Genomic DNA, 27,202 nt, shown 5'->3' with positions numbered 1-27,202 from the left:
CTGTTTTTGACTCTTCAAGTACTTGGGGATGTTTCATTATCATTTATTCATAGTTTTAATGTACTTAATGTTACTTAGTGAGTTCTCTCCTATAAATAGAGAGCTATCATTCACACATTGTAATCATCCACAAAATACATCTAAGCCAAACACTAGCCTATATCTCTTCTCTATTGTAATTCTCCATATTTGATCGTTCTTTGAACTCCTTTGATAATATAAGAGATACTACACACCGAAGGACGTAACCTAAGTTGGGTGAACCTCGTTAAATTTTTGTGTTGTTTTATTGCTTTACTTTCTCCTACAAACATCGATATCATTGATAGCTTAATTTGTTTGTCACAAAACCTCATACTTTCGATCTTGACAATATTAAAGTTTGAAATACATTATTCGAACTCTAATATAGAATCGTTTTCATTAATAAATAATGTTATATCCCCATAGGGGCACGTACACACGATAATTGTATGGAGAAATTACGTAAGGCATAAATATGCTTACGATCCTCTTATTTTCCACTCACTTTTTCTTACTTACCTCTTCTAATTAACAACAAATTATCTCTACTCTTTCCCAGAAATAGCTTACTTTTACTCCCCAACAACTCCCATCCTAACTTGACTATATATATAACGCCATTGTTATTATCCGGTGACACCTTTAAGCAAATAAATTAATCCGTCCGCTAGAACAAATATATATACCCATCATTTTTTTCTTACATGATTTTAATATTTAATTAATTAATTTTCTCTTTTTTATCTTATTTTACAATTTAATTTAAGGTATTTGAGCAGGAAATTAATAAAAATGGAGGGAAATAGGCAGAATAGTAGAGGTTGGGGGAGAAATTTGAGTAGGAAAATGAGTTCAAGTTGGGGGGTTGAAGATGTATTTGGGAGTCAAACAAGAGGAAGTACAAGAGCACATGAAGAAGATGAAGAAGCTTTAAAATGGGCTGCCTTAGAAAAACTACCCACTTATAATAGGTTAAGGACTAGTGTCCTTAAATCTTATGGTGCTGATACTCAAAATCAACTTAAGGAAGTTGATGTTAGGAAACTTGATGTCAATGATAGAATTCAGTTCATTGATAGATTGTTCAGAGTTGCTGAGGAAGATAATGAAAAGTTCCTTAAAAAGCTCAAAGATAGAATTGATAAGTAAGTTTTATTAAAGGAAAAATTGATATTAATAATCCAATCTTTATGCTTGTTTATTGTGAATAATTTTATATTTAGATTATTTTCCAATAATTTAACATTTGCCCTTAGTTCGCTATGATCGAATAACACAACCTTTATTTTAATTTGCTAGCGGCATATCCTATTATTATTATTATTATCTATTATTAGTAATTAGATATATAGTGGGCAAATATATGACAAAGGTTAAATTATTAAAATTAATTTTAAAATGGGATTATGTAAAGAGATGTGTGAAAAATTGAATTAATGTTAATTTTTTTTATTTTATTAAATTTTCTAAATTTAATATTAATTAATCCTAGAAATTTAAGATGTTAGAGAATTATAAATTGGCCTATTAATTTATTAAATATTATGATAGAGGATAATGATTTTCACCCCTGAAAAAATTTATTGATTTTATACAATATTTTATTAAATTATGGTTTAGTAATTTAGAGTACCCTTATTCATGAGTCAAAAAGTATTCTCAATAGTAAATGAGAATTTAGTTCAATTCTATTTAAATTATATAATGTCAATCCATAATGTAGTGTAAATCTATAAGTACACATTGATTATATTATGATAAATCTATAATGAATATGTGTTAGAGTATTTAACTAATATTCTGGCTATGATGGTTTCTTGACATGGTATCAAAGTCCAACGTGAGAAGAGGTCACACGTTCGAATCTCACCCATCCCAATTGGTGTTGCATCTACACGTCTAAATCAAAGAACCTGAATCATTAGCTTAAGCTAAGGGTTAATTACAGATAATGCACTATCAATAAGATAATATATTACATAATATAAAATGATAAACATGATTAAGTTGTAAATAATACATATATGGTGGACCAATGTCATTGACGTTTATACGACTTGTAGTTATCATGATTATTAATCTTATAAAAATACCAACTAATAATTAAAAGATTTGTATGTTTCTTTTTAAATTTATCAAGATTTTATGCATGTTCAAGGAATCCGTCTTACGCTTTCTTATTGTCTGCTTCTTATATTGCTTTCCGCGTACCGTTTTCACTTATACATTTAGCTGGCGGTTGTTTACACTTTGTTGTTTGTACTACTCACTTACTACAACTTCCATCAATTTAATCAATTAAATTTTTTGTATGTTTCGAAATAGGCTACCTAGAGAATTTTTAAAAATAATGAAAATTTTAAAATAATTTTTTTATAATTGGTGAGAATTAAACTCATATCATAAAAACTTGAGACTACCTAAAATTTTCATAAGTTGGTAGCAACTTATTAATTGATTAAATTAAGTTGTTTATATAATTAAAATTAAAAATTGAAATCGACTCTCATTCATATCATTTATTTGGAAAAAGCATTTGTAGTAGGAACACTAGAAAGTTTTTAATGTTTTTCCTAAAAGCAAAATATATTGTTTTTTGTATTCATTTTAATTATAGTTTTTATGAGTAGAATATAATAATGAGTATGATGATATTAATGGTATTAATCGGATTCTGATGAGCGGACGATTTATGTTTTATTTTTATTTTTTAATATTTATTTGAAATTATATTTATTAATAATAAAATATTTTTTACAGGGTAGGGATAGTATTGCCAACGGTTGAAGTAAGATTCGAACATTTGACAATTGAAGCAGATTGTTATGTGGGTACAAGAGCTCTTCCCACCCTACCAAATGCAGCTAGAAATTTCGCAGAAGCAATCATTGGTATGATTGGTATTAAATTAGCTGAGAGGAAAAAACTCACCATCCTCAAAGATATATCAGGCATAGTCAAACCATCAAGGTATACTAGAGAGGTCACAAATTGATCATGAAAATTACCTTTCTTACAAACTTTACTAAAGCATCAACCATATCACAGGGTTTCGAGCATTTTAGTAGTCGGAATTTTAAATTAAGTGATCGTAATTCTATAATTTGACTTGAACGCTGTAGACATTGATACTTTATTGGCTGTAATTCGCAAAACGTCTAAATTTTAAGGCTATAATTTGTAAAAGTAAATTATAACTGTAATTTGCAAAATGCCTAAACTTTAAGATTGTAATTTACAAATTATTTAAATTTAATTTAAAGTGAGCAGTAAACAAAAAGTTTTTTGAGGATATTGAAAAAAGTTTGCTATACTTGGATACAGGATGTGCTTATTGTTAGGGCCACCGTCCTCAGGAAAGACCACTCTCTTGCTAGCTCTTGCTGGAAAGCTGGACCCATCTCTAAAGGTACATATTTTCATGACCATTTTTTTTTTTATTATATATACTATTCTTTGCTTTCTAATTGGAAGTTTCTTTAACATGCAATTCCATCTTGCAGCTTTCTAAACAGTAACTTGTGATTGACATATACATCAAAATTTAAATACTTAGATATTTGAACAGTTTTAGTTTTAGAGATATATTAATAATATGTTTTATTACGCTTTCTTATATAATATTCTTAAATTTAATGTACAATATTATGCGTATGTATTATTAAATGTTTTTAATAAATAAAATTTTAGTCAAACCAACATCAATACAATTTAAAAATCAGGTCACAATATCATATTCTTGATATAGAATATTGTACATATATTATTAAGTGACAAATCATTGGAAGTTGAGTAAATAAATTAGTTGGATGGTGTGAGAAATATTACTTAATAATCCTTTATTTAATATTTCCTATTAAAATTCTTGATTCCTAACAGATGGACTGCTAAAACTAATTAATCATATACTCCAAAGAAAGATTTCAAAATCAAAAAAGAAAGAAAAGTAACACGACTCTTTTGAATTGGAACAGGTGCAAGGAGAGGTGACCTACAATGGACATAGATTAGATGAATTTGTACCACAAAAGACATCAGCTTACATTAGTCAAAATGATGTCCACATTGGATCTATGACTGTCAAAGAAACCTTGGATTTTTCAGCTCGTTGCCAAGGAGTTGGTTCTCGATATGGTAATTTCTCCTTAACTCTTAACTTCTCATTTCTATAAAATTTAATTCATTATTTTAATATTCTTTCAAAAATTTATAAACTTTTTTGTACGTAGAACTCCTATCTGAACTTGCAAGGAGAGAAAAACAACATGGGTTAAAACCCGATCCTGAAGTCGACCTTTTTATGAAGGTATATTCTCTAACATATTTGATTATTATTTAATTGAAATATTTCAAGTTTATTTATTTTTTTAAAGGAATTAACTCAATCAAAAGTACCCTGATACCATATTAAGTCATCAACTTTATTAAATACAATTAATAATTAAAGTTCTAAAATATGTTATATATATTATTGTTGCATTTTTTTTTTCCTTAATTCATATTAAATTTATTAATGCGTAGTGGTTTTACATCTTTTTCAGGCAACTGCAATGGAAGGTGTAGAAAGCAATCTTATTGTGGACTATACACTTAGAGTAAGGGCTCAGTTATAAATTAAAATTTTGGTGGATAATATTGTTTGGTAATTAAATATAAATGGTCCCATTTAATAGAAAATCCAAAAATTTAGGTCGACAAAATCAACATAAAAGTAATAATGTTTTTGACCAAAATCGTCAAAAATAGTACTTTACCTACTATCTTATTATATGTGGCTAGATATGGATTTGCATGTTCAGTATATTTTCCACTGGTCTTATATTTAAGTAGGTGTTATGTACACAATTTCATTTCAGTTTCTAATATTGGGTTGGTAAACAACTCTTTTTCACTTAACTTCTTCATGCAAGTTGGAGTGGTAGCCACCAAATCCACGTCTTTCTCAACCTTAATAATTTAAATTATTGAATCTTGTCTCAGTTAAACTATTAAACTTTTTTATAAATATTTTATTTATGAAAATTATTAGTTTAAATTTTTTTTGTAGTATAATTATTTACTAAATAAATCTATTTTATTTATTAAACTTATTGATCATAGATCTACGTAACTTTGCCTAATATCAAACTAATAATTCTAATAATTGCCATGCATTTAGAATATATAAGTTCAAATTAATCTCATTAATATCATTATCCTTCATAGGAGTATATTTTAAAAATTCTTTTAATAATTAACATATTTTAAAACTTCAATCATCAATTTAAATTTTAGATTGAGTTAATTTCTAGACATTTTATTAATATTAAAAGCCAATGTAACAAGAAGTCGCATATTCAAATAAATAATATATATTCTAACAACATATTATTATATATTTTAATATACACCTTATAATTTATCATGATAATTGTACCGTTTGAATGTCAATTGTGAACAAGTAGTAGGTCCTTAGCATAAACCTAAAAGTCTAAATGAAAATATATAGTATTATTAAAGATGATTATGAATGATTTTTATGCAACTAATTAGTAATATAATTTGGATAATGGGGAATTTATACTCTTTAATAATTTAATTAATCAATGGAACAGATATTAGGGCTGGATATATGTCGTGACACACTTGTTGGTGATGAAATGCAACGTGGTATTTCTGGTGGACAGAAGAAACGTGTTACTACAGGTTCTCTTTTTTACTTACTAGTACTAATACACCCTTCTATTTCACACTTTTATTGATTGTTTTTCATTACAATAAAATTAACCTAGCAAATAATTGATATCAATGAGAATTAAATTTTATAATTAAATTTATGGACAACCTAAACCCTTGACCATTTAGATAGGATAAAAAAAAGGTAAAGTACACTTTTTGTATCCCGAACAAGAGAGAGTTCGGGTGAATGGTTTTTTTTTTTTTTCTGAAAGATGCCGACAAATCATACATATTCATCTTAAGGAAGGAGTAAAGAGAATGTGCGCAGTCGATAAACCCTCTCAGCTAATACCTGCATCCAATAGGGGTCGAACCTCAAACCTTCTACTCAACATGCAGATGCTCTATTCATTGAGTTACAAGCGCTTTTGGTTCAGATGCAATAAAAGAAAGTGCGAAAATACTAATATTATTCGCTAGTGATAAATAGTATATATTTAATTATTTATTACTCAATACCAAACTCGGCTTAGCCAATAAAATTTAATTTTTAAGCCACAAAAGATTAAAAAATTATTATGTCTTTTATCACCAATTGATTAACAAGAAATTGTTGCACATGAAATTTAATCTTATTAGTTTATAAGAATATGACGTTGGTAATCAACTTCTTGTAATATTAAACTCTCAACAACCATTTCTATGAAAAATTGAAAATGATGATAACACTAATTCTATCCCAATGCCAAACTTTATGTTTGTCCACATTTGGATAATCATTTAATTAGAAGCACAAAAATAAAGACATAAATTTTATTTATTAATTTTGTTTTGTTAATTAAAGAAAAGTTGATTGTAAATCTCCATTACTAATTAATTAAGAAAAATAGTTAACATTGTTTAGATAAAAGTAGCTACTTTTATTTGGTTCTTTTTATGGATAAAAATATGAATAATTAAAGGCTAGTGGTATTAATTAGGTACTCAAATCTTACTAGTTCAAAATTGAATATTTATTAAGTAGCTCTCTTATAGCAATAACAAAAAAGTTGGGGTGGTTGATATATACATTTGCTCCTATAGCTAATTGAGTTAGGTTGTCCAAAACCAATAGATGGAATAATTACTTTTTCATATGAAAATAATATAGTTTAATTTGACTTTTTGAACATATTTGATTAATTAATTTGTTTAGTCTATATTAAAATAATAAATTATTTTCTCTTTAATTACAAATGCTTTTTGAATTCATTTTTTTTTTATGTTTAACGTTTTCTAATATGTAGTAGAGAAAGAAAAGAAGTATATACAAACTTGAGAGTTATTTATAACAAGTAAAATAGGAATAAATAAGTATTAGTAGTAAATTATAAAAATTAATATGTAATTTTGTCAAATACTCTAATATTGATACAATTATAACAAATGAAAACAAAAATACTATTCCCTTTATTCCTATAAAATTTTACTTATTTCCATTTAAGTTTGTTTCAATTAGTTTACAAATATAGTCCTATAAACTAATAGAGTAGTGAGAATCATATCTTGTCTCAATTAAAATATATACTCCCTCCGTTTTTTTTTTATCTTTCACATTACTATAACGGGTAGTTTCAAAAGTTTTTCCACTTTAGAATACTTTCTATTTTTAAAAAGTTATTATCCCACTTTTACCTCTTAAAACCCCCCCTTTTCTTTTAATGTACCCCTTTTCTTTTATTTATAATTATTTTCTCTCTCATACTTTCAATACAATCATTACTTCACACTACTATTTAATTAAAATAATACCCACTACAACCTCATACTTTCAATACAATCATTACTTCACACTACTATTTGATTAAAATAATACCCACTACAACCCAAAGATTCTGTCTTCCTTAATATGTGTGAAAAATCCAAAGTGGAAGATAAAAAAAGAACGGAGGGAGTATCATTTTTCGCAGATAAGGTCCTAGAATCAAGAATCAAATCTCACATTCCCTTCGCCAAACCTATGATAAAAAATAAAAATAAAAATAAAAAATAAAAACTAATGGAGTAGTATTAACAATTTTTCCTCAATTACTCTTGTGATAGAGACCGTCTCTCAAAGAGATGACCTCAAACCAAGAAGCCTATATTTTTATTTTCTTTTTATTTTGTATTAATTAGGCTATTTAACTCATATATCTAATGCGTTTTTCGGAGAAATCGGGTTTTTTCTAAATCCAAAATATTTAATGGCAGGTGAAATGATAGTGGGGCCAACAAAGACATTATTCATGGACGAAATATCAACTGGGCTGGATAGTTCCACAACATTCCAAATAGTAAAGTGTTTGCAACAAATAGCCCATTTATCAGATGCAACAATCTTAATGTCTTTACTTCAGCCTGCTCCTGAGACCTTTGAACTCTTTGATGATATCATGTTATTATCAGAAGGCCAGATTGTTTATCAAGGCCCAAGAGAACATGTTGTTGAATTCTTTGAATCTTGTGGTTTCCGTTGCCCTGAAAGAAAGGGTACTGCTGATTTCCTTCAAGAGGTACCTCATATTCCAAGGCCCATATCCCAATTACTTTTTTTTAACAAATTCTCAAATTACACAGTCTCATCATGAGAGGATCCCATATAATCAGTTCGTTTTGCTAATTGACCACTTTAGAAATAGAAGTGATCACTTTAAGATCAACTATAAGTATATATTGGTTCTGCCCAACAGAAATGGTCTCATCATAAAACCGTCTCATTTGAGAATTTGTGTTTTCTTATTATTGGATAGGCTGAGATAAGTTAAAGGGCTAGATGCGATTCCAATTGAGACCTAACCCGATTCTCCAAAAAAACTTTTGAGTTGAAAAAAACTCGAAATTATTCCCCGTGCAAACGAATTTAATTAAATTCAAGAATTTAATAAAATATATACTAAAATTTTGATAAAGACATTATTTTCATTTAAAATTAATTCATTTTTCTAAATGATCATTTTAAAATTATAAGTAATAACTTCAACACACTAAATGTACAAGAGTCAGCCCAAGAATGAGGGTCTCACAAAAAAACCATCTAATTTAAGAATTTGTGTTTAGTATATTAGTATTGATTGATTATGGCAATTTGAACGAAATTAAGAAAAAATTGGTGTATATGTATTTAATTATTTATATATATAGGTAACTTCAAAGAAGGATCAAGAACAATATTGGGCCGATAAAACCAAGCCCTATAAGTACATACCCGTATCCGAGTTCGTGACCCGATTCAAACGCTTCCATGTTGGGCTAAGACAAGACAACGAGCTTTCAGTCCCATACGACAAGGCCCAATCCCACAAGGCAGCATTAGTGTACGACAGATACTCAGTCCCATACAAAGAACTCCTAAAAGCATCCTTTGATAAGGAATGGATGCTTATTAAGAGGAACCCATTTGTGTACATCTTTAAGGCTATACAAATCATGATCGTGGCGGCGATTACATCAACGGTGTTTATTAGATCAAGGATGCATACTAGGAATGAAGCTGATGGAGCTTTGTACATGGGAGCATTGATATTTACACTGATTATAAACATGTTTAATGGGTTTGCTGAAATGGCTGTGATCATGCAGAGACTTCCTGTGTTTTATAAACATAGGGATCTTCTTTTTCATCCTGCTTGGACTTTTACGTTACCAAGTTTTTGTCTTGGGATTCCTATTTCTATTTTTGAATCTATTGTTTGGACTTCTGTTACCTACTATTCCATTGGATTTGCTCCTGAAGCTAGCAGGTACTTTTTACTTTTCCTGCTTTTGTTTCTTTTCATATAACATTAGTCCTGTCAAATTTTGACCCCAAAATGCACTAAATTTTTCCGTTATAACTTTGAACTTTTGACCCATGATACAAAAATGATCTGACCTGAAAATATTGATAAAACTAGGTCAAACACTACTATTTTAACTTGATTTCTTAATTTTGTCAACTATTTAGTTCCATGACCGCAATATTTCTATTTAATTTTGGAAAATTTGTAAATAATACTCTTAATTATTGATCAATAAGTCAAAATACCCCCAATTATTATTTAACTTTGTAATCCCAAGTATTGAGATAATTAACATTGAACACTATGCACATTATTTTCAAACGACTGTTTTAGGGTATTTTGAGTCAATCAATAGTTCAAGGTATGCAAAGTTAAGTTTGGAGGTATATAGGGATAAATAATAGTTGGGGTATTTTGAGTCAATAAACAACAGTTGAGAGTATTATTTACTAATTTTCCTTTATTTGTTGTATTTTTAGTCAACATTTCTTTATTCTAGTCTGAAATCGGCATATTGATCTATTTTTATAAGAAATCTTTTCTATAAAAACAAAAAAATATTGAAGTTTTTTTGAAAATTGACTTGTTGGATCGACTAAACCCGACACGACAAGACTCGAAACTAACCAGATTTGAAATGATGTGACTCAAACCCCACGGCGGATTGTTTTGACAGGCTGTTTAGCTGGTATATATTGTTTAGTGGCATTGAAAACATGGATTAACAAAACTGAAGATGTGATATACTTATGTTATAGGTATTTCAAGCAACTGCTATTGGTGTTCCTTATCCAACAAATGGCTGCTGGATTGTTTCGTGTTACAGCTGGTTTGTGTAGGACTATGATCATTGCAAATACAGGAGGAGCTCTTTCTGTTCTCCTTATGTTCATGCTTGGTGGTTTCATCCTTCCTAAAAGTCAGTTTTCAACTCTTAATCATCACAATTTTCTAATTAATCTTGTGTTTTAACAACTCATTATTGGTTAATAACATGCTAATTAATTCTCACATTATCTTGTGTATTTGCATATTAATTCAGGTCAAATTCCCAATTGGTTGCAATGGGGATATTGGGTGTCACCTTTGTCCTATGCATTTAACGCACTTGCTGTCAATGAGATGTTTGCTCCTCGTTGGATGAACAAATTGGTAAATTTTCTTGCAACATTGTCTTCCTTTATCTGGTTGGCGAATGGTCATTGGCTGGTTTGACCGGCTGGAAGCATTTGTCAAGGAACCAACTTAACCAAAAGCATAAGTTGATGGTTGAGGCCCCAAGCTAACACCCCCCTCATACGAGAGCCATTTGGGTTAGATGTGTGGATACAACACAGACACTCCGATTTTCATACCTGGTGCGAAATATTCCACTTGAATTTGAGATGTGGTTGAAATTCGATTCCGTGACCTCTTTTCACGTTGGCTCTGATACCATGTTAAGAAACCAACTCAACCAAAAGCTTATACTGATGGTTGAGGCCCCAGGATATGTTATATACTCTAACAGTATTAGCAAGTTAACAAGTCAGTTGTTTGATTACGATAGATCACAAGTTATGGTGATGTTTGGTAAAAATTAATTTTGGTTGTTGACGGTTAGATTAAAGAAAAAGTGGATTAGAGTCAAAAGTTAATAAGAAAGCTACGCACATCAACTTCATTCAGTTGGTTAGAAGTTTTTTATCAAACACTTTTTTTTACAGTTTGACCAATCAAAAAGCAGACAAAGCCAAACTGATTTTCCAAACACGTCCTAAGTGCTAGTGTAAAACTTTCAACTTAAGACTCGGAGGAACTAAATGTTATCTCATTCTTAATAATTTGCAGGCATCAGATGGTGTAACTCCTTTAGGTGTACAAGTATTGAAGAGCTTCAATGTGTTCCCATATAGTTATTGGTATTGGATAGGAGCTGGAGGCCTTGTTGGGTTTATAGTTCTTTCCAATCTGATTTTCACTGTTGCACTTACTTACCTAAATCGTAAGAGTCTCGTTACTCGAATACTTTCGTAAACATAGTTTCATCATTCGTTAGCTAAATGTTTTTCGCGTGAATATGTAATAGCACTTGGAAAGCCACAAGCAATCATTTCCAAAGATGATGAAAATGATATGGAAGATGACCACCCAGAGAAAAGATCCAAGAAATTATCCTCTGCTGATGGAAATAATACGAGTAAGATCATCAACTACATACTCTAGAGAGAATCCTACGAGTAAGAGGGTTTGTAGCTTTGTGTTCTATCCACACTGATGGCCCAAGGGCTCTCGTGTTAAGGCAACGTGTTATAGGGTCCTAACCATTAGCTTAAGTTTTTGGTTGAGCTGATTCCTAGACAGTTTGCAATCAAGACGGGCTTGTATTGATATAATTGTGTTGTATTTCAAAAATTTTTACAGGGGAGTTGGCACTTCAAAGAATCATGAGTCGATCTAATCCCAATGGATTCAGTAGAAACGATTCATCTGTCGAAGCTGCAAATGGTGTCGCTCCTAAGAGAGGAATGGTTCTCCCATTTACGCCACTTGCTATGTCCTTCGATGATGTGAGCTACTTCGTTGATATGCCTCCGGTGAGTGATCGTTTACGGTATCGTGACTTGTATGAAGTATATATACACTCAGTTATAGTGTTTCTAAACTTTCTCTAATTTAATTCTATGTACTAATAGGAAATGAAGGAACAAGGTGTATCAGAAGATAGGCTTCAACTTCTTCGAGAAGTGACCGGTGCATTTAGGCCAGGAGTTTTGACAGCTCTAATGGGTGTTAGTGGAGCTGGAAAGACCACTTTGATGGATGTTTTAGCTGGAAGAAAGACTGGGGGATACATTGAAGGCGATATAAGAATCTCCGGTTTTCCCAAGATTCAAGAAACATTTGCTCGAGTTTCGGGTTATTGTGAACAAACTGATATCCATTCTCCTCAAGTCACAGTTAAAGAATCTTTGATTTACTCGGCTTTCCTCAGGCTCCCAAAAGAAGTCTCCAATGAAGAAAAACTCGTAAGAACTCGTGCATAGGACCCAGTCCTCTTCACTTTGATTTCACAGATAAAAACTCGTAAAATTGTTCTTCTATTTGTAGATTTTTGTCGAGGAGGTAATGGAGTTGGTAGAGCTGGACGGCCTTAAAGATGCGATTGTAGGGTTACCGGGAGTAACAGGATTATCAACCGAACAAAGAAAGCGGCTGACAATAGCTGTTGAACTTGTAGCAAACCCTTCAATCATATTTATGGATGAGCCAACTTCTGGTCTTGATGCTAGGGCCGCTGCCATTGTGATGAGGACAGTACGAAACACAGTCGATACAGGAAGAACTGTTGTTTGTACGATTCATCAACCTAGTATTGATATATTCGAAGCTTTTGATGAGGTAATTTCTCTCGTTTGTTTGACAGGAAAAAATTTATTCTTCTTACGCTCTCGTGTTAAACATGTACGTTTTTTATTTCTCAGCTACTTTTGATGAAAAGAGGAGGACAAGTTATCTACTCGGGGCCATTAGGTCGAAACTCACACAAAGTTGTCGAGTATTTTGAGGTGAATAAGTTCTTGCCCTTTAACTCAAACGGGAAATTGTCGAATATTTGAGGTGAATAAGTTCTAAGCTATAAATGGTTCGAATGATTGCAGTCGATTCCTGGAGTTCCTAAGATTACCGATCAGTACAACCCCGCGACATGGATGCTAGAAGTGAGCTCCATTGCTGCTGAAGTAAGGCTAGAAATGGACTTCGCAGAGCATTATAAGTCATCATCGCTTTACCAGTAAGCTCATCAATCATTCAGAAATATGTCTAGTTTAAACTGATCGATGAATATATTTGTTAACCCTGTATTTTTTACTTTCGAGCAGAAGAAACAAGGCTCTCGTAAAGGAACTAAGCGTACCGCCACCAGGAGCAAAGGACTTGTATTTCCCGACTCAATATGCACAATCGACATGGGGTCAATTCAAGTCGTGTCTTTGGAAACAATGGATGACTTATTGGAGAAGTCCGAGTTACAATCTTGTCCGATACTTCTTCACTTTGTCCGCTGCTCTAATCGTTGGAGCTATCTTTTGGAAAGTTGGAACTAACTTGTAAGTGTTCTTTTCGGTATTTGTCTTTAGGATTGGATCATATTCATGTGACGAATATTGATCACTTATACTTATTCGTAAAATTGACAGGGATAATGCGAATAGTCTAAACATAGTTATCGGAGCCATGTATGCTGCTGTACTCTTTGTCGGAATCTGCAACTGTGGAACAGTTCAGCCAGTCGTTGCTGTCGAAAGAACCGTGTTTTACAGAGAGCGAGCTGCAGGAATGTATTCTGCGTTGCCATATGCTATCTCACAGGTCTGAATTTCGACAAAATTTTCGATGATCATTCGAGACAAATATAGTTTTACTGATGTGAATCTGGTGCTCCGAATCCTGCAGGTGGTTGTTGAAGTTCCTTACATATTCATTCAAGCAGCATATTATTCGATCATAGTTTATGCTATGATGAGTTTCCAATGGACTGCTGGAAAATTCTTTTGGTTCTTCTTCATAACATTATTCTCCTTCCTATACTTTACATACTACGGAATGATGACGGTCTCGATCACACCGAATCACCAAGTTGCTTCCGTCTTTGCGGCTGCTTTCTACGCTCTCTTCAACCTCTTTTCGGGTTTTTTCATTCCTAGACCGGTAAGTCCTTTAATCGACATTCTATGAAACATCGCAAAAAAAAATTTGAAATTTTTAATAAAGTGTGTTACTAAGTATAAGTATCGGTTTGATTGGTTACGAATTTTCAGAAAATACCGAAATGGTGGGTATGGTACTACTGGATCTGCCCTGTAGCGTGGACAGTTTACGGGTTGATTGTGTCGCAATACGGTGATCTAACGCAAACGCTTAAAGGTACGGGATTTCCACAAGATCCAATGATAAAGGATTATATTCAAGTTCATTTTGGGTATGATCCAGATTTTATGGGTCCAGTTGCTGTGGTTTTGGTGGGTTTCACAGTGTTCTTTGCCTTCTTGTATGCCTACTGCATTAGGACACTTAACTTCCAAATGAGGTAGAGGGTGTTAGACAATAAATGTATAAAATAACACTATTACTTGTTAGCCTAATTGAAGTATAATATATTTTCAAGAGAGAAAGTTGTAAATATGCAGAGAATCTTGTAGTATTATATAGCCTATAGTTTGAAGAAAATGGTGTAGGGAAATATAGAAATTATATGTATGGATTTCCCTATTTTATGATTTAGTAGTGTTGCATTATGTATTGTGAAATTGTAAATGATTATTTGATATCATTTTTGGATCAAAAATTGTTACTACATTTATAGAGCCACAAAAGTTACAAATATCATTGATCAAATAAATTAATGGGGGAGACGATCTCTTTGAGAGACACGTCTGTTTGGGCCGGCCCAATAATTATTAAAAAAAAGAAAATTAATAAACACTTGCTTCATTACCTGTGCTTAAGATATTTAAAGCTGGTGTTAAAACATATGAAAAGTTAGTATTTTGACATATTCGAGTTGTTGAAACAATTTCATACAAAAGCTTATTTGTATTCAACAACCCATGCATGAAGCACATCTCAAAATGAGACCTTCTCTGACAAATTATTGAACATCATAGAATTGCAATAGTTTAAAAAGATTGTACTCTATTGTATATGCAAATTAGGGCTCATAATTCTCATTTTAGCAATTTAATCCTACAACTTCATGCATATTGCAAAGCAATTTCAATTCCAATTTTCCAACGAAATTAGACTAAAATCAAGTCACCACGAATTCTATTCCATTACTACAGAGAAGCTACCAACTAACCAAGATATGAGTCAAATGTATGCAATATTTTTTTATTAATGATAATAAAGATGTTCTTAATCGGCTATTAGTAGCTAACAATCTATAACTATAAATAATTGCACAGACTATGATTAATCATTTTAACATTCATAACAATCCAAAATTAAAAATTATAAATCTTTAGCATCATAATCTAAGAAAATCAATCACCAAAAAACTAAATATAATGATTTTGCGAATAATACTTAATTTTTTGAGAAATAATACGTTTAAATACAGAGGAAGTATAAATACCTTATTTCTGTTGGAATCCGATTCATGCTCTATAATTTATACTTTAGGAACAGAAAATTTGGTAGAGAGCAATCTCATTGTTGAGATGGATAGACTACAACACATCCTTTATAATTGAAGAAGCCAAAATCAATACGGTCTTGAACCAAATGACAAATATCATATTTTGGTCCATCAACACTTCTCCAAGTAGCTCAAAAGATTATTAGCCGGGCATGACAACCTTCAATGATTGTGGGCCGAGAAAGCGCAACCGCATCTACAGACCATCTAGATACACGGTTAGTGTCGGAAGTGCCTCACTTCAGTAAAAAGAAGTGAGACGCCATATTTATTGCAGCAGTCGACTGCATCCTTATCTCTAATGCTACCACCAGGTTCTGCTATGACGCTTACACCGCTCTCACAAGCCTCTTCTACTGCATCCTTCCACGCTGTCAACAAAACATCACAATTTGAGCCAAACAACCGATATTCATACTACGTCAAAGGCAATAAGGCGTAACTCTTACTCCCTTCTATCCTTCCTAAATGTCCCGTTTTGAATTTGACACTATTAATTAATCACTTTTGGTTTGTATTTGATCTTAAATTTATAAGTCAAAACAGTTGAGTGGGATTTTATTTGATTCGTCTAAAAAATACGAATTGACATTCCCATTAGGTGAAAGGCGTAAACTCAAATCATCTACCGACCGAAAATTATTGATCTTGTACTTCCAAATACTAGTAGTAAGCCCGTAATGTATCATCAACACTTATACGTAATAATAACCAAGGTAGTAGCAGTTAAAACTGAAAACAAACTTAGCAGGAAGCCAGGAATGTTTAATCAGGATTGAAGTCATATGAAGCGGTAATTACCAAATGGAAAGAAAGCATCACTGGCCAAAGATGCTCCTTTGACTTCATCTCCGGCCTTTCTCATAGCAATCCTTAAACTTTCAAGACGGTTTGGTTGCCCACTACCCATGCCTAGCATGCATTTGTTCTGTGGAAAGGAACCATTAATGAACAAGTTAAGCTACCATGAATTGAAAGTTGTAGTGTTCTGCAACTCAACTCTAGAAAAATATCCAGTTAAAAAAAGTGCATAAATCAACAAAAAGATTATTGGTTTTCACCTTTGCAATCACTATAGCATTGCTCTTTACATGTTTTACACAAAGCCAGGCAAATTGTGCATCACCTAACTCCTTTTCTGTCGGGGTTTTCTCAGAGACAACTTTAAATTGTATATTCTCTGGAGTAAAATCATCAGATTCCTGAGCCAACCAACCACCTCCAACTTGCCGTAAAGAAAGTTTTCCTTCATCGTTCTTCTTTGCCTCAAGGATTCTTAGGGTCTTTGACTTTCCACGAAGTACCTCAAGTCCCTTTTCTGTGTACTTGGGTGCAACCACAATTTCATAAAACATCCGAGTCTCACCATCGGTAGGGCTTCTAAACTCGCGAATATCCTTTGCAAGAGCCTTCAGAGTAAACATAAAAATCCAAATGATATTAAGAACAAGTACAGGACAGCAAGAAATACAGCTTTGAGAGTTTCAGGGAAGTCAAGACAGACGTAACTACAAATGAGTTTAGTACTAATACAGAAGCTGCTCCATTCAACTTTAACACAGCACGAAAATAGTCAGGAAAAGTAGTGTACAAACATGTTTGAAAAAAAACTACATAAGGGTGTCCTTAAAACGATTCAAAGTTTACCAAGTTCAGAAATTGAACCACTTTATTTTGGGAGCATCCTAGTTAAAATAAAGATGTGGCCTATTATTTCTAGGTGGAGATGATTTTCTCACTCAGAGAATTTTTTGTACTACTTAACCTAAAAAACCAATCTTTAAAGCAGATTGGACACAATTCACATGACCGCAGGAATTTTGAAACTTACATCCAACAGTGTTTAAGTAAGATGTACACAATCATTGGACAGTGCTTAAGTAAGATGTACACAATCACCAGAAACATATATATAGTGATTACCTCATCAACTTCAACATTGAAGGCTACAATGCCACCAAAGGCACTAACTGGATCTGCTTTGACAGCTAGCCTGTATGCTTCAATGATGTCATCACGTGAAGCTACTCCACATGGATTTGTATGCTTTACCACAACACAAGTAGGATCCTTGAATTCAGAAACGCAATTCCAAGCAGCATCAGCATCCAAGTAGTTATTATATGACATCTCCTGCACCAAGGAACAATACATGAGCAGATAGAGTGAAGAAATCGAGCGAAAAGAAGGCAAAGGAAATGGAAGGGTAATATCTACTTCATTTGGAAAACAAATGGGAATATAAACGAAATCAAGGGAGAGACATTGAAGGGGTGAAGTTATTAATTTTATAAGAAATGTATCCCTCTACAATGAAAAGAATTGGAAGAAAGTTCTCCAGTCTTCACTCACCTTCTTTCCTTCCCCTCCCCTTCCATCCCTTCCCCTTCCTTCACTCCCCTCCTCTTCCATCCCTTCCCCTTCCTTCACTCCCCTCCTTGTTCTTTATATGATATCCAAGCACTCTTTAGATGATAAGACAACTACAGCATCACTTGTTATATTACTTTCATCCAGGTAGCTAACTAGTCTATCAAAACACTCAACACTGTGGAATCTCATTCTTTAAGACACCCATTGTAAGGAATTTGGTGCTAGTCAAGAGGAAATCATCTCAAGACACTGAAACAAAATGCAGCTTTTTGGTGATCTTACCTTTCCATGATGTTGAACAGCTGTAGCAATACCCCCAGCATTAACCTCAGCGAGACTCTTGTCAACGTAAAATGCAGCTTTTTGGTGAGGATTCTCTCCATACCTAAGAGAGCTTTTAAGGGACAGTGGTACGGTAAAGCTGGGAGGAAATTTATCTGTTAAGAAAAGAATCATCAGTCTCGTCCATAATGATAGTAAAAGATGACTCAAATCTTTTACTATCCGAACATATAACACATTTTGCATGACTAAAGCATTCTGCTTATGCTATGTGAAAATATATCATCAATAAACTAAAATCATAAAAATTAAATGCTAGCCAAAAGTAGCACATAAGTTTTTCCATAAGGGTCTCAAAATTCTGTAAATGTTCTTCCATTTACCTAGTATAATAGGATATCAGAGACATCTAGAATAAGGAGCACAGATAAGATTATCAATAACTAGATGTGAAAACTTATCAACATAAAGTCTTCTCTATACAGCACTGTATCAATACCCTCAATGCTTCTACTGAAGCTCCACATAGACAGTTTAAGGGGATAGATGCAAGCAGTATTAACCGTATTATAGAAAAAAATCTTATTTTGCTTGAAACCCTGGAGAAGGCAACTGATTGCTTTCAAAGTTAAAGAGTCTCAGGCAACAAGAGGTAAAATGATACAGTTCACTAGAAACTTGAAAATTTTGCATTTATGGCTCTTTTAAGAGAAAGAGTTGTTCAGACAGCAAGAGGTAAAATGATATTGTACAAACCTGCTCCAGTCTGCTTCCACAGCCACTCGGAAACAGCAGAATCATAAGCGGCTACATGCTGAAAGGCCTTCCAGGCAAGCTTCCTACGGAACAGAACATCATCCTGACCCCCATTCAGGTAATCTAACAGTGCAGGATAGTCTTGCGGATCGACCACCACCAAAACATCCTTGTGATTCTGTTTAATGTATCAGCAGTCAAAATTACCAGTGCTCAAAGTCTATAGGAAAATTGCAATTTAGAAGAACAATTATACAAATTTAAAAAGCATATAGAAAGAACATCAAATAGAGGTGAAGGTATGTCTTCGCCCTAAAAATTCCAATAGGTGCTTCAAAGACAGCTCAAAACACTCAAAACCATCATTTAGAGTAGTGCATAAGTATAACTAGAGCAAATTTTGGTTAAAACCACTAGTCCAAGGTGGCCACATAGCACATGATAAAAAATTCAGATCAGATAAGACGTTGCTCGAAGCTAGAGGAGGAGCCATGAGTTTTGAGATTTTATTAAACTTCGAGACTCCAGAGAGACATAAAAGCTGACATTTTATTCACACCAGTAAGCGATTAATATTTTTGAGATACGGGATCCGAAATGATAACTATTGAAATGGAGAGGTTACAAAGGCACACTGCAAGATCTCAAAAATAGCTAAAATTAGTCTCCTAAACATACGATGTGAATGACTCCGCAAAATTTTAAATTGTTATACTTGGTGAACAACACCTTTCCAGAATATGAAATCAATAATAATATACAAATTGTTATGCTTCGAGTATAACATATTAAGATGTTTTGAGGATGTTTTGATTTACAGAAAGTATTTTGGGACCCTTTTGTTTGCATTTTGAAAAGAGATAGAAATTTTTTTGGATCTTTGAGAAGCATTGCCTTCAAGAAATCTCAGCTCATGCACTGATGGACACGTGTTTTGATTGATTCACTATCTTCTCTAGCAAACAAAATAAACTAAAAAAGGTCGACAGCAATTTAAAGTTTAAACTACAAAGAAAACCCTGCTCGCACAAGCAGACACTGCACATTGTTAGCAACAAACAAGCAGAATATAATATATTAACCGGGAAATAGGTTAAGACACACCCAAAGAACTGGACAGTATATACATTTCTCTAAATAATAAAGGAAAATTATCAATGGTACCCCTATGCTTTTGCACTTTATCTTTGGTACCCCTGTGTTTTTTCAATTATCAATGGCACCACTAGCATTTCATGCTAATTACAACCGTGACATTATTCAAGTTTTGGCCGTTATCTTGACATTATTCAAGGTTCAAAGAAGGTTCAAACAAACTGACCATGGTTTATTTTTAAAAGGATTTAACGGCAAGATAACGGCAAAAACTTGAATAATGTCACCATTGTAATTAGCATCAAATGCTAGGGGTACCATGATAATCGAAAAAACACGGGTACCAAAGATAAAGTGCAAAAACGCAAGGATACCATTGATAATTTCCCAATAATAAATGAAGTAAATATAGTGATTTCTTTTCAAAAAGATCGTGGAGGGAAAACTAGGGTCTAGGGGTGAACATCATACAACAAGGCCAAAGCCTATCTCGAATTCCCAAAAGATGGTGTCGGCTATATGAACCAAACAAACCAACTCATGCTGCAACTAATTCTATATAGTTTCGCCAAATTCTTCTTCACCCATGCCATTCAAATCATTTTGGTTTCTCTTGGCCTCTTTCATAGTCAATCATACTTTCCCTATTAGAGCATTTTCTGGTTGCCTTGCACATACCTAACCCAACAGAGTCAATAGCATTCATATTATCAGCAACTCTTCACTTCCTTCCATCCCTCAGCATATGCCCACACATTGATCTTGACATAACAAACTGAATCACTCCCATATTCTTATAGCGCTCGTTTTTAAATGCCCTACATTCTAACCCTACAATAGAGCATATAAGGCCCTCTTTCGTTTAACTGACATGAAATAATTTTTACTAATCTAAAATATTTTTATTAGATAAGTTAAAGCATTTAAGCAACAGCCAACAGTTTACAACAAAACATTGATAATTGTTAAAATGTGAATTAAACCAGCAACATCAAGAATATTGCGAATGAATCAATTTGGACAGAAGGCTAAATAAGAATCCGTGCATACTTTTATTCATACATGAGCAGAAGCTTTAATACAATTTTGAGTGTTTTGTAAATGAACATTACATACGAAATAAAAGAAGCACACTATATATATATATATATATATATATATATATATATATATATATATACAATGATGAAAGCTTGTAAAACAAGAAAGGGAAAAACAGAAATCATCCTACAGATGAATGTACAATGCAGCCATAACAGAAAGTTGTTAGGAGAGTGAGCTGGCACATTCTGTTGGATGGGAGTTATCATGTGTGGTGCAGCAATTTGTATTATGGTGTGGTTGAGTTTGGGTATCATTAACAATAATTTTCATAAAATAAGTACAAAGCATTTAAGCAACAGTTACAGAAAAAGCTTGACCTCATTTCAATTTTGGTGAGACAAAGGTTATAGTTTTTCGGCACAAATATTATGGACTATATAAAATTAATCATAAAATCATGTGCACTTCTTATCAAGTTAAAGTTGCAAACAATGTTTGATACTAAAGGTCAATCGGAAAACTCTTTGTTATCACTAATAAGGGTAATATTGCGTACATTTAACCCCCAAACTCTACCTAAGCGGGAGTCAATGACATTGGGATAAAGCAATGTAATAATGTTGTTGTTGGATGATTACCTTCGCAGCAGCTCTGATCATTGCAGGTCCACCAATATCAATATTCTCAATGCCCTCCTCAAAATGAACACCTCCAGCTGAAGTTACTTTATCATAAAAGGGGTATAGATTGACAACAACAAGATCAAAGGTTCCTACATACAATTTTTGTTTCCGCTAAGTCAGTTGTGGAAACAATAAAGGGAAGGAAATAGTCAGCATTTGAAATAAAGAATAACTTACCAATTCCGTGCTCATCCAGAGCATCCATGTGATGCTTAAGGTCTCGTCGAGCAAGGATGCCACCATGTATGTTAGGATGCAAAGTTTTTACACGGCCATCAAGCTATAAAAAGAGATATATTAATTGTTCATCATAATCTCAAACGTAGTAATACTACCTTGTCAGACCCATAAATCAATCAAATCATGCAAGTAGCAAGACGAGAAATTATTGTCAAAACCAAAAGCATAAGAACATCACACAAAACAAACAAGCGGCTCACCATTTCAGGAAAACATGTTAGCTGCTCCACTTTAGTCACAGAAACCCCACCATTTTCCAAAGAAGTTGCAGTTCCTCCGGTTGAAACAATTGTGAATCTACAGAAGATAAAACATTGCCATGATCAAGTTACTCAGAAGGTTTCAACTAAAGATCAAATACCGGGTAACTCAAGTCTCGCTAACAAACAAACACTGCTAAAAAATGATGTAGATTCCGTGAATACAGCCAAAAATTTCCCCAACAATTATAGAAATAATGATGACCCAATTTTTAGTCTTTCATTCCATTGATCCATCTTCAACACATTTTAAGTTACTTGTGTTTCTCAAAACCTTTGACTATAAAACCATGAAAGCGTTACATTTACACATTTAAAAATTTCAAAGATATATACATCTGGATTCCACTTGTATATACACATATAAGGTAGTCGGTGTTAATTGGATTGATTTTCAGATTAAATTGCTCAATTACTCTCAACCACAAACAAGACACTTCTCATTCCACAAATCTAAGTTAACTGGACATATATCCAAGTGTCAGAGAGTGGGGCTTGTAAAGTTTTGGGACACGAGAACACTGTCAAAATTTGGACATGAATACAAACACAGAAATATTTATGTAAAAGTTTAGTATGTTATGAACAATGATTTATTTAAAAATAAATGATTGAGACTTGAATTATAAGCCAACTTTTCATTGTGCCACTTTCAAACTTGAAAGAAACAAAGCCTAAAAAGAGCAACAGCCAGCGCTCATTTATCATCAAAATATAAGGTAAGGTAGTGTGATATCAAGTCCACCAACATGTATTCCACGCTAACATGGATACGGCTGCCACATGTATCGTGTCCAAGTAAACTGTGCCAAATTTTGCATTGATTTTAACATAAAAGTTGCATTATTTTAATTTTTCTAAACTTCAAAAAAAATAATTAAAAAAAAAGGATCAGTTAGCATAGAAGAGTACATAAATTAGTCAATCACCTCCAAAGCATTGAGATCATTGACTTTAAGGACCTAAAGCTATGCTTTGCATGAAAAGTTATTGTTTCCCTCTTTCCACAGTTTAGTTTGGTATATAAAAACATGTAGGAGACAAGATTTTTTCACAATCATGTATTTCATTTTCCTCCCAAAACTAAGGCAACCCATTTTTCCTTTCCAACCAAAACAGTTTTATCTTAAACCAAAAAAGGAAAATCAATTTGGACTCATGTTATTTGTCAAACCAACTGAAAATTATCCAGTACTCATGAATCAATTACATAACAATGACAATGCCAAAAGTTCAATCCTAAGAAATCAACTAAATAAGATGTTGAAAAATTACAGCATAAGAGGTTGGCAAATTGGAATTAATAATACTAGTAGACTATTATTAAAAGAGAAAAGATATTAGCATATGGCATACCATGCAAACAAAGCAATCTACATTACACGATACTTAAAATCAATTGACCTACAATGATACAAGATTAAAACCTGCACCACACCTCAGTGTGACCCTTCGAAAGTACCAAAAAAAAACTAAGCAAAAAAACTTATGTATTTGTGTCATACACAGTATCTAATTTCAACACAATAATTTAGTCCAAGTAACATAAGCCATTTTCACTAAGAATTATGAAGCGTGCCGTAAGACAACAAATGTGAGATATTAGCGATCAAAAAGGTATTTGGTAAATTAATTACCTGAACCATGAAACGGTATTATTTTACCAACAGAAACACTAACAACTTAAACGGATAGAGAAACACTAGTCAATGCTAATCACAACACAAACACTAAATCTACGAGGAAACAGAAAAAAAGAAAAAAAGAAAAAAAAAAAAAGGGGGCAAAGAAACACTAACCCCAAACTTTGCAAGCCGCTTCCAAGCAAAGCTAAACCACTCTTATCGGATAGGGAAATCAATGCTCGTTTGATCCCTGAGCCTAATATAATAAGCATGTCAACTTATATGCACAATTTCATATCACAACCACTACCAAACTCAAATATATGATCACTAATAATTTTTTAAAATTGTTTTAAAAGTAAGTTACAACTCCAAAGACAGAGCAAAGCAGATTCACACTTGCAAAAGAAAGGTAAAAGCATTAAGCACCTGAAGCAATAGAGGAAGACTCCAATTCTGAAGTAGAGATGGATTCAGACAGTGCCATAGCTTTAATTTGCAAAGAGTTCAATTTGAGTTCCAACAATCCACAATGAGATGAAACTACTACAGTCTAAAATGAGTTCAACATTAGAGGCAATCATAAAACTATATGTAGTGTAAAATAGAGGAGTTTTTGTTACCGATTGAAAGCGTGACTTTGAAGAAGCAAAAGGATAAAGAAATCTAGGACTGACACTAGAGGTTGTGGGTGCTCTACATGCACTTGCCACAGAAAATGCAGGCATCTCCAATGCAATTTTCAAGGCTCAAAAAAACAGTGCTTCTGTTCCCTAATAAACAAAATACACAAATCCCACCATCAAAATTTATAACTTGCAAGAAGTTTTTAGTCCAAGGGACAAATGTACACTGAACAATGGGTCAACAACAATACAGCAACACAAATACAACAAAAGATCAGCACAGTAGCTGCAACATTAATGACATAGGTCAAAGACACCAAGAACATCAGAACACATCAACACCCTGGACATCTACAAACTTTCTAACAGCACTATCAAACCATTCGATAAAGACTCCAAATCAGGGAAAAACATGGATCTCAACTAGAAGAGATTCTAGAACGTGCAGGGTTCCAGACTAAACAAGGCCTCCTAAATTAACGGCCACAAATATTGGGCCAAAATTACTTGTTTTATAGGGATTAGGCCCAAAAATTACTTATTTTTAGGCCAACAAATTATCAATAAAGATGTAAAATAAAGCGGGCTCAAAGATTATTAGCATTTTTTTCCCTGTCCCTGCTCCTCAACTTGCACACTTTCAACCTGCAAACCACCTCCAAAATAACCCTAGAACAGCACTTAACATGCTTACTAATTCCAAAACAAGATAGCCCCATAAACTATCAACTCGAATAAATTTACTCCTAATAATCAACCCCACACAATAAAATATTCCTATTGAGAAACTAATCCACTCCTATCGGTAACCACGCTGAACCTACGGCCGCCGGAAACCAACCAATCACCAACAGCAGCACCGTAAATTTCATAACAACCCAGAAGAAATTCCCACTACTCCTCTACAAAACTCAAACAAATTCCTAGCAAAATGACCCCTTTCAACTAAAAAATCCCAACAACAATTCTCATACCACAATTACAATCAACATATCTAATTTAGTTAAAATTATACACTTTAAGAAGTTGAAACTCAAAATTCATTTTAGTAAGAGGTATACCTCAATATGGGAAGAGGAAGAATAAAGTAGTGAAGGATGGCTGCGTTAAGTGCGGTGGTAGGCTTCCGACGGTGGCTGGTGTTTGCTGACGGTGCTGACAGGCCGCTGTGATGATGGCGGTGGTTGGCGGTTCACGTGGAGGTAGAGAAGGCAGGGTTGCTGGCAAGTGATGGCAAGGGTTTAGGGTTCTCACTAGAGGGAAGAGAGAAGATAAGAGGAGGGGGAAAATGGGTCTCTCATTAACATATAAAATGCTTTTTTTAACCCAATCCTTAAAGTTCGCCACCCCTTTTCATTTTTTCGCCACCCCCCTCCCCCCTAAAATTACGTATTTGTCCCTGTAGTTTAAAAAATTACAAAAATGCCACTCCTTATAAATTTCTTATTTATAATAATAATAATAATAATAATAATAATAACAATAATAAAATTAAATAATAATAATAAATAAAATTAATAATAATAATAAAAGTAATAATAATAATAATAATAATAATAATAATAAAAACAACAATAATAAAATTAAATAATAATAATTATTATTCAAAAAAAAAAAAAAAAAAAGTTGAGTCGCCCAAAATTGGGCGACTGAACCATGGTCGAGTCGCCCAGATCTGGGCGACTGGACCATGGTGGAGTCGCCCAAAATTGGGCGACTGAACCATGGTCCAGTCGCCCAATTTTGGGCGACTCAATTTTTTTTTTTTTTTTTCTTTTTGGAAAATAATAATAATAATAATAATAATACTAATAATAATAATAATAGTACAACGCTCTAACCAACTGAGCTAATAGACCACATTAATCTATAAATTATTATTATTAGTATTAATATTATTATTATTATTATTTTCCAAAAAAGAAAAAAAAAAAAAAAAAAAAAAAATTGAGTCGCCCAAAATTGGGCGACTGAACCATGGTCGAGTCGCCCAGATCTGGGCGACTCGACCATGGTTCAGTCGCCCAATTTTGGGCGACTCAATTTTTTTTTTTTGAATAATAATTATTATTATTTAATTTTATTATTGTTGTTTTTATTATTATTATTATTATTATTATTATTATTATAAATAAAAAATTTGAAATGAGTGGTAAAATTGTAATTTTTAAAAAATCAGGGGCAAATTCGTAATTTCATTTGGAGAGGGGTGGCGAAAAAATGAAAAGGGTGGCGAAGTTTAGCAACACCCTTTTTTAAAGGGGTTTTTACTTTTCCTTTTTTTTCATAAGTTACATTATTATTATTATTATTATGAAAATTTGCAAAGAAACACCTTATAAAATCTGTTTTTTTAAAAAAAAAAACACCTTTTAAAATTTTTTGTAAAAAAACACCTTTTAAGACACTTTTTATAAAAAAAAACACCTTAAATCAGTTTCCGGTGACTTTTGTCAACTTTCAGGCGTTGACTATGCCATTTGATCTCAAAAGTCAACGCCTGAAAGTTGACAAAAGTCACCGAAAACTGATTTAAGGTGTTTTTTTTAATAAAA

General features: G+C 32.8%; 2 protein-coding genes across 3 annotated transcripts; one reads left to right on the top strand and one right to left on the bottom strand.

The window, feature by feature from the left end:
• Nucleotides 1–395: 395 nt before the first annotated feature.
• On the top strand, nucleotides 396–14,793 carry LOC130799638 (ABC transporter G family member 35-like). The gene is made up of 22 exons (XM_057662804.1): nucleotides 396–1,169; nucleotides 2,785–2,994; nucleotides 3,349–3,433; nucleotides 3,999–4,158; nucleotides 4,254–4,330; nucleotides 4,566–4,619; nucleotides 5,619–5,709; nucleotides 7,915–8,216; nucleotides 8,845–9,443; nucleotides 10,241–10,401; nucleotides 10,525–10,634; nucleotides 11,313–11,466; nucleotides 11,551–11,661; nucleotides 11,886–12,058; nucleotides 12,158–12,490; nucleotides 12,573–12,863; nucleotides 12,947–13,030; nucleotides 13,124–13,257; nucleotides 13,346–13,573; nucleotides 13,664–13,835; nucleotides 13,920–14,174; nucleotides 14,285–14,793. Exons 1-22 carry the CDS (start codon nucleotides 817–819, stop codon nucleotides 14,555–14,557), a joined length of 4,410 nt encoding a protein of 1,469 aa, XP_057518787.1. The 5' UTR covers nucleotides 396–816; the 3' UTR covers nucleotides 14,558–14,793.
• A 735-nt stretch (nucleotides 14,794–15,528) lies between these two features.
• On the bottom strand, nucleotides 15,529–25,928 carry LOC130799646 (uncharacterized). 2 transcript variants are annotated; one of them, XM_057662816.1, is made up of 13 exons: nucleotides 25,709–25,928; nucleotides 24,645–24,794; nucleotides 24,451–24,574; nucleotides 24,196–24,277; nucleotides 22,337–22,433; nucleotides 22,074–22,176; nucleotides 21,852–21,985; nucleotides 19,075–19,252; nucleotides 18,319–18,473; nucleotides 17,587–17,796; nucleotides 16,725–17,072; nucleotides 16,465–16,591; nucleotides 15,529–16,034 (listed from the first exon to the last, which is right to left on the bottom strand). In XM_057662816.1, exons 2-13 carry the CDS (start codon nucleotides 24,747–24,749, stop codon nucleotides 15,883–15,885), a joined length of 1,815 nt encoding a protein of 604 aa, XP_057518799.1. In that variant the 5' UTR covers nucleotides 24,750–24,794; nucleotides 25,709–25,928; the 3' UTR covers nucleotides 15,529–15,882. The 2 variants fall into 2 exon arrangements, with proteins under 2 accessions (XP_057518799.1, XP_057518806.1); XM_057662823.1 differs by lacking the exon at nucleotides 24,645–24,794.
• Nucleotides 25,929–27,202: the final 1,274 nt, after the last annotated feature.

Source organism: Amaranthus tricolor, chromosome 1 (genome assembly GCF_026212465.1).
Source record: "Amaranthus tricolor cultivar Red isolate AtriRed21 chromosome 1, ASM2621246v1, whole genome shotgun sequence".
Lineage (NCBI taxonomy): Eukaryota > Viridiplantae > Streptophyta > Magnoliopsida > Caryophyllales > Amaranthaceae > Amaranthus > Amaranthus tricolor.
Note: the sequence above shows the minus strand (reverse complement) of the source record. Positions and strands in the feature narration are given on the sequence as shown.

What these genes read in the sequence shown, in the direction of transcription:
- LOC130799638 (XM_057662804.1), top strand. Translation starts at nt 817, where the DNA reads ATGGAGGGAAATAGGCAGAATAGTAGAGGTTGGGGGAGAAATTTGAGT. An exon ending in AGGAGTTGGTTCTCGATATG is followed by an intron (nt 4,159 to 4,253) that starts GTAATTTCTCCT and finishes TTTTGTACGTAG; the next exon opens with AACTCCTATCTGAACTTGCA. An exon ending in TGGTTTCATCCTTCCTAAAA is followed by an intron (nt 10,402 to 10,524) that starts GTCAGTTTTCAA and finishes ATATTAATTCAG; the next exon opens with GTCAAATTCCCAATTGGTTG.
- LOC130799646 (XM_057662816.1), bottom strand. Translation starts at nt 24,749, where the DNA reads ATGCCTGCATTTTCTGTGGCAAGTGCATGTAGAGCACCCACAACCTCT. An exon ending in TAACATGTTTTCCTGAAATG is followed by an intron (nt 22,177 to 22,336) that starts GTGAGCCGCTTG and finishes CTCTTTTTATAG; the next exon opens with CTTGATGGCCGTGTAAAAAC. An exon ending in TCTGGATGAGCACGGAATTG is followed by an intron (nt 21,986 to 22,073) that starts GTAAGTTATTCT and finishes AATTGTATGTAG; the next exon opens with GAACCTTTGATCTTGTTGTT.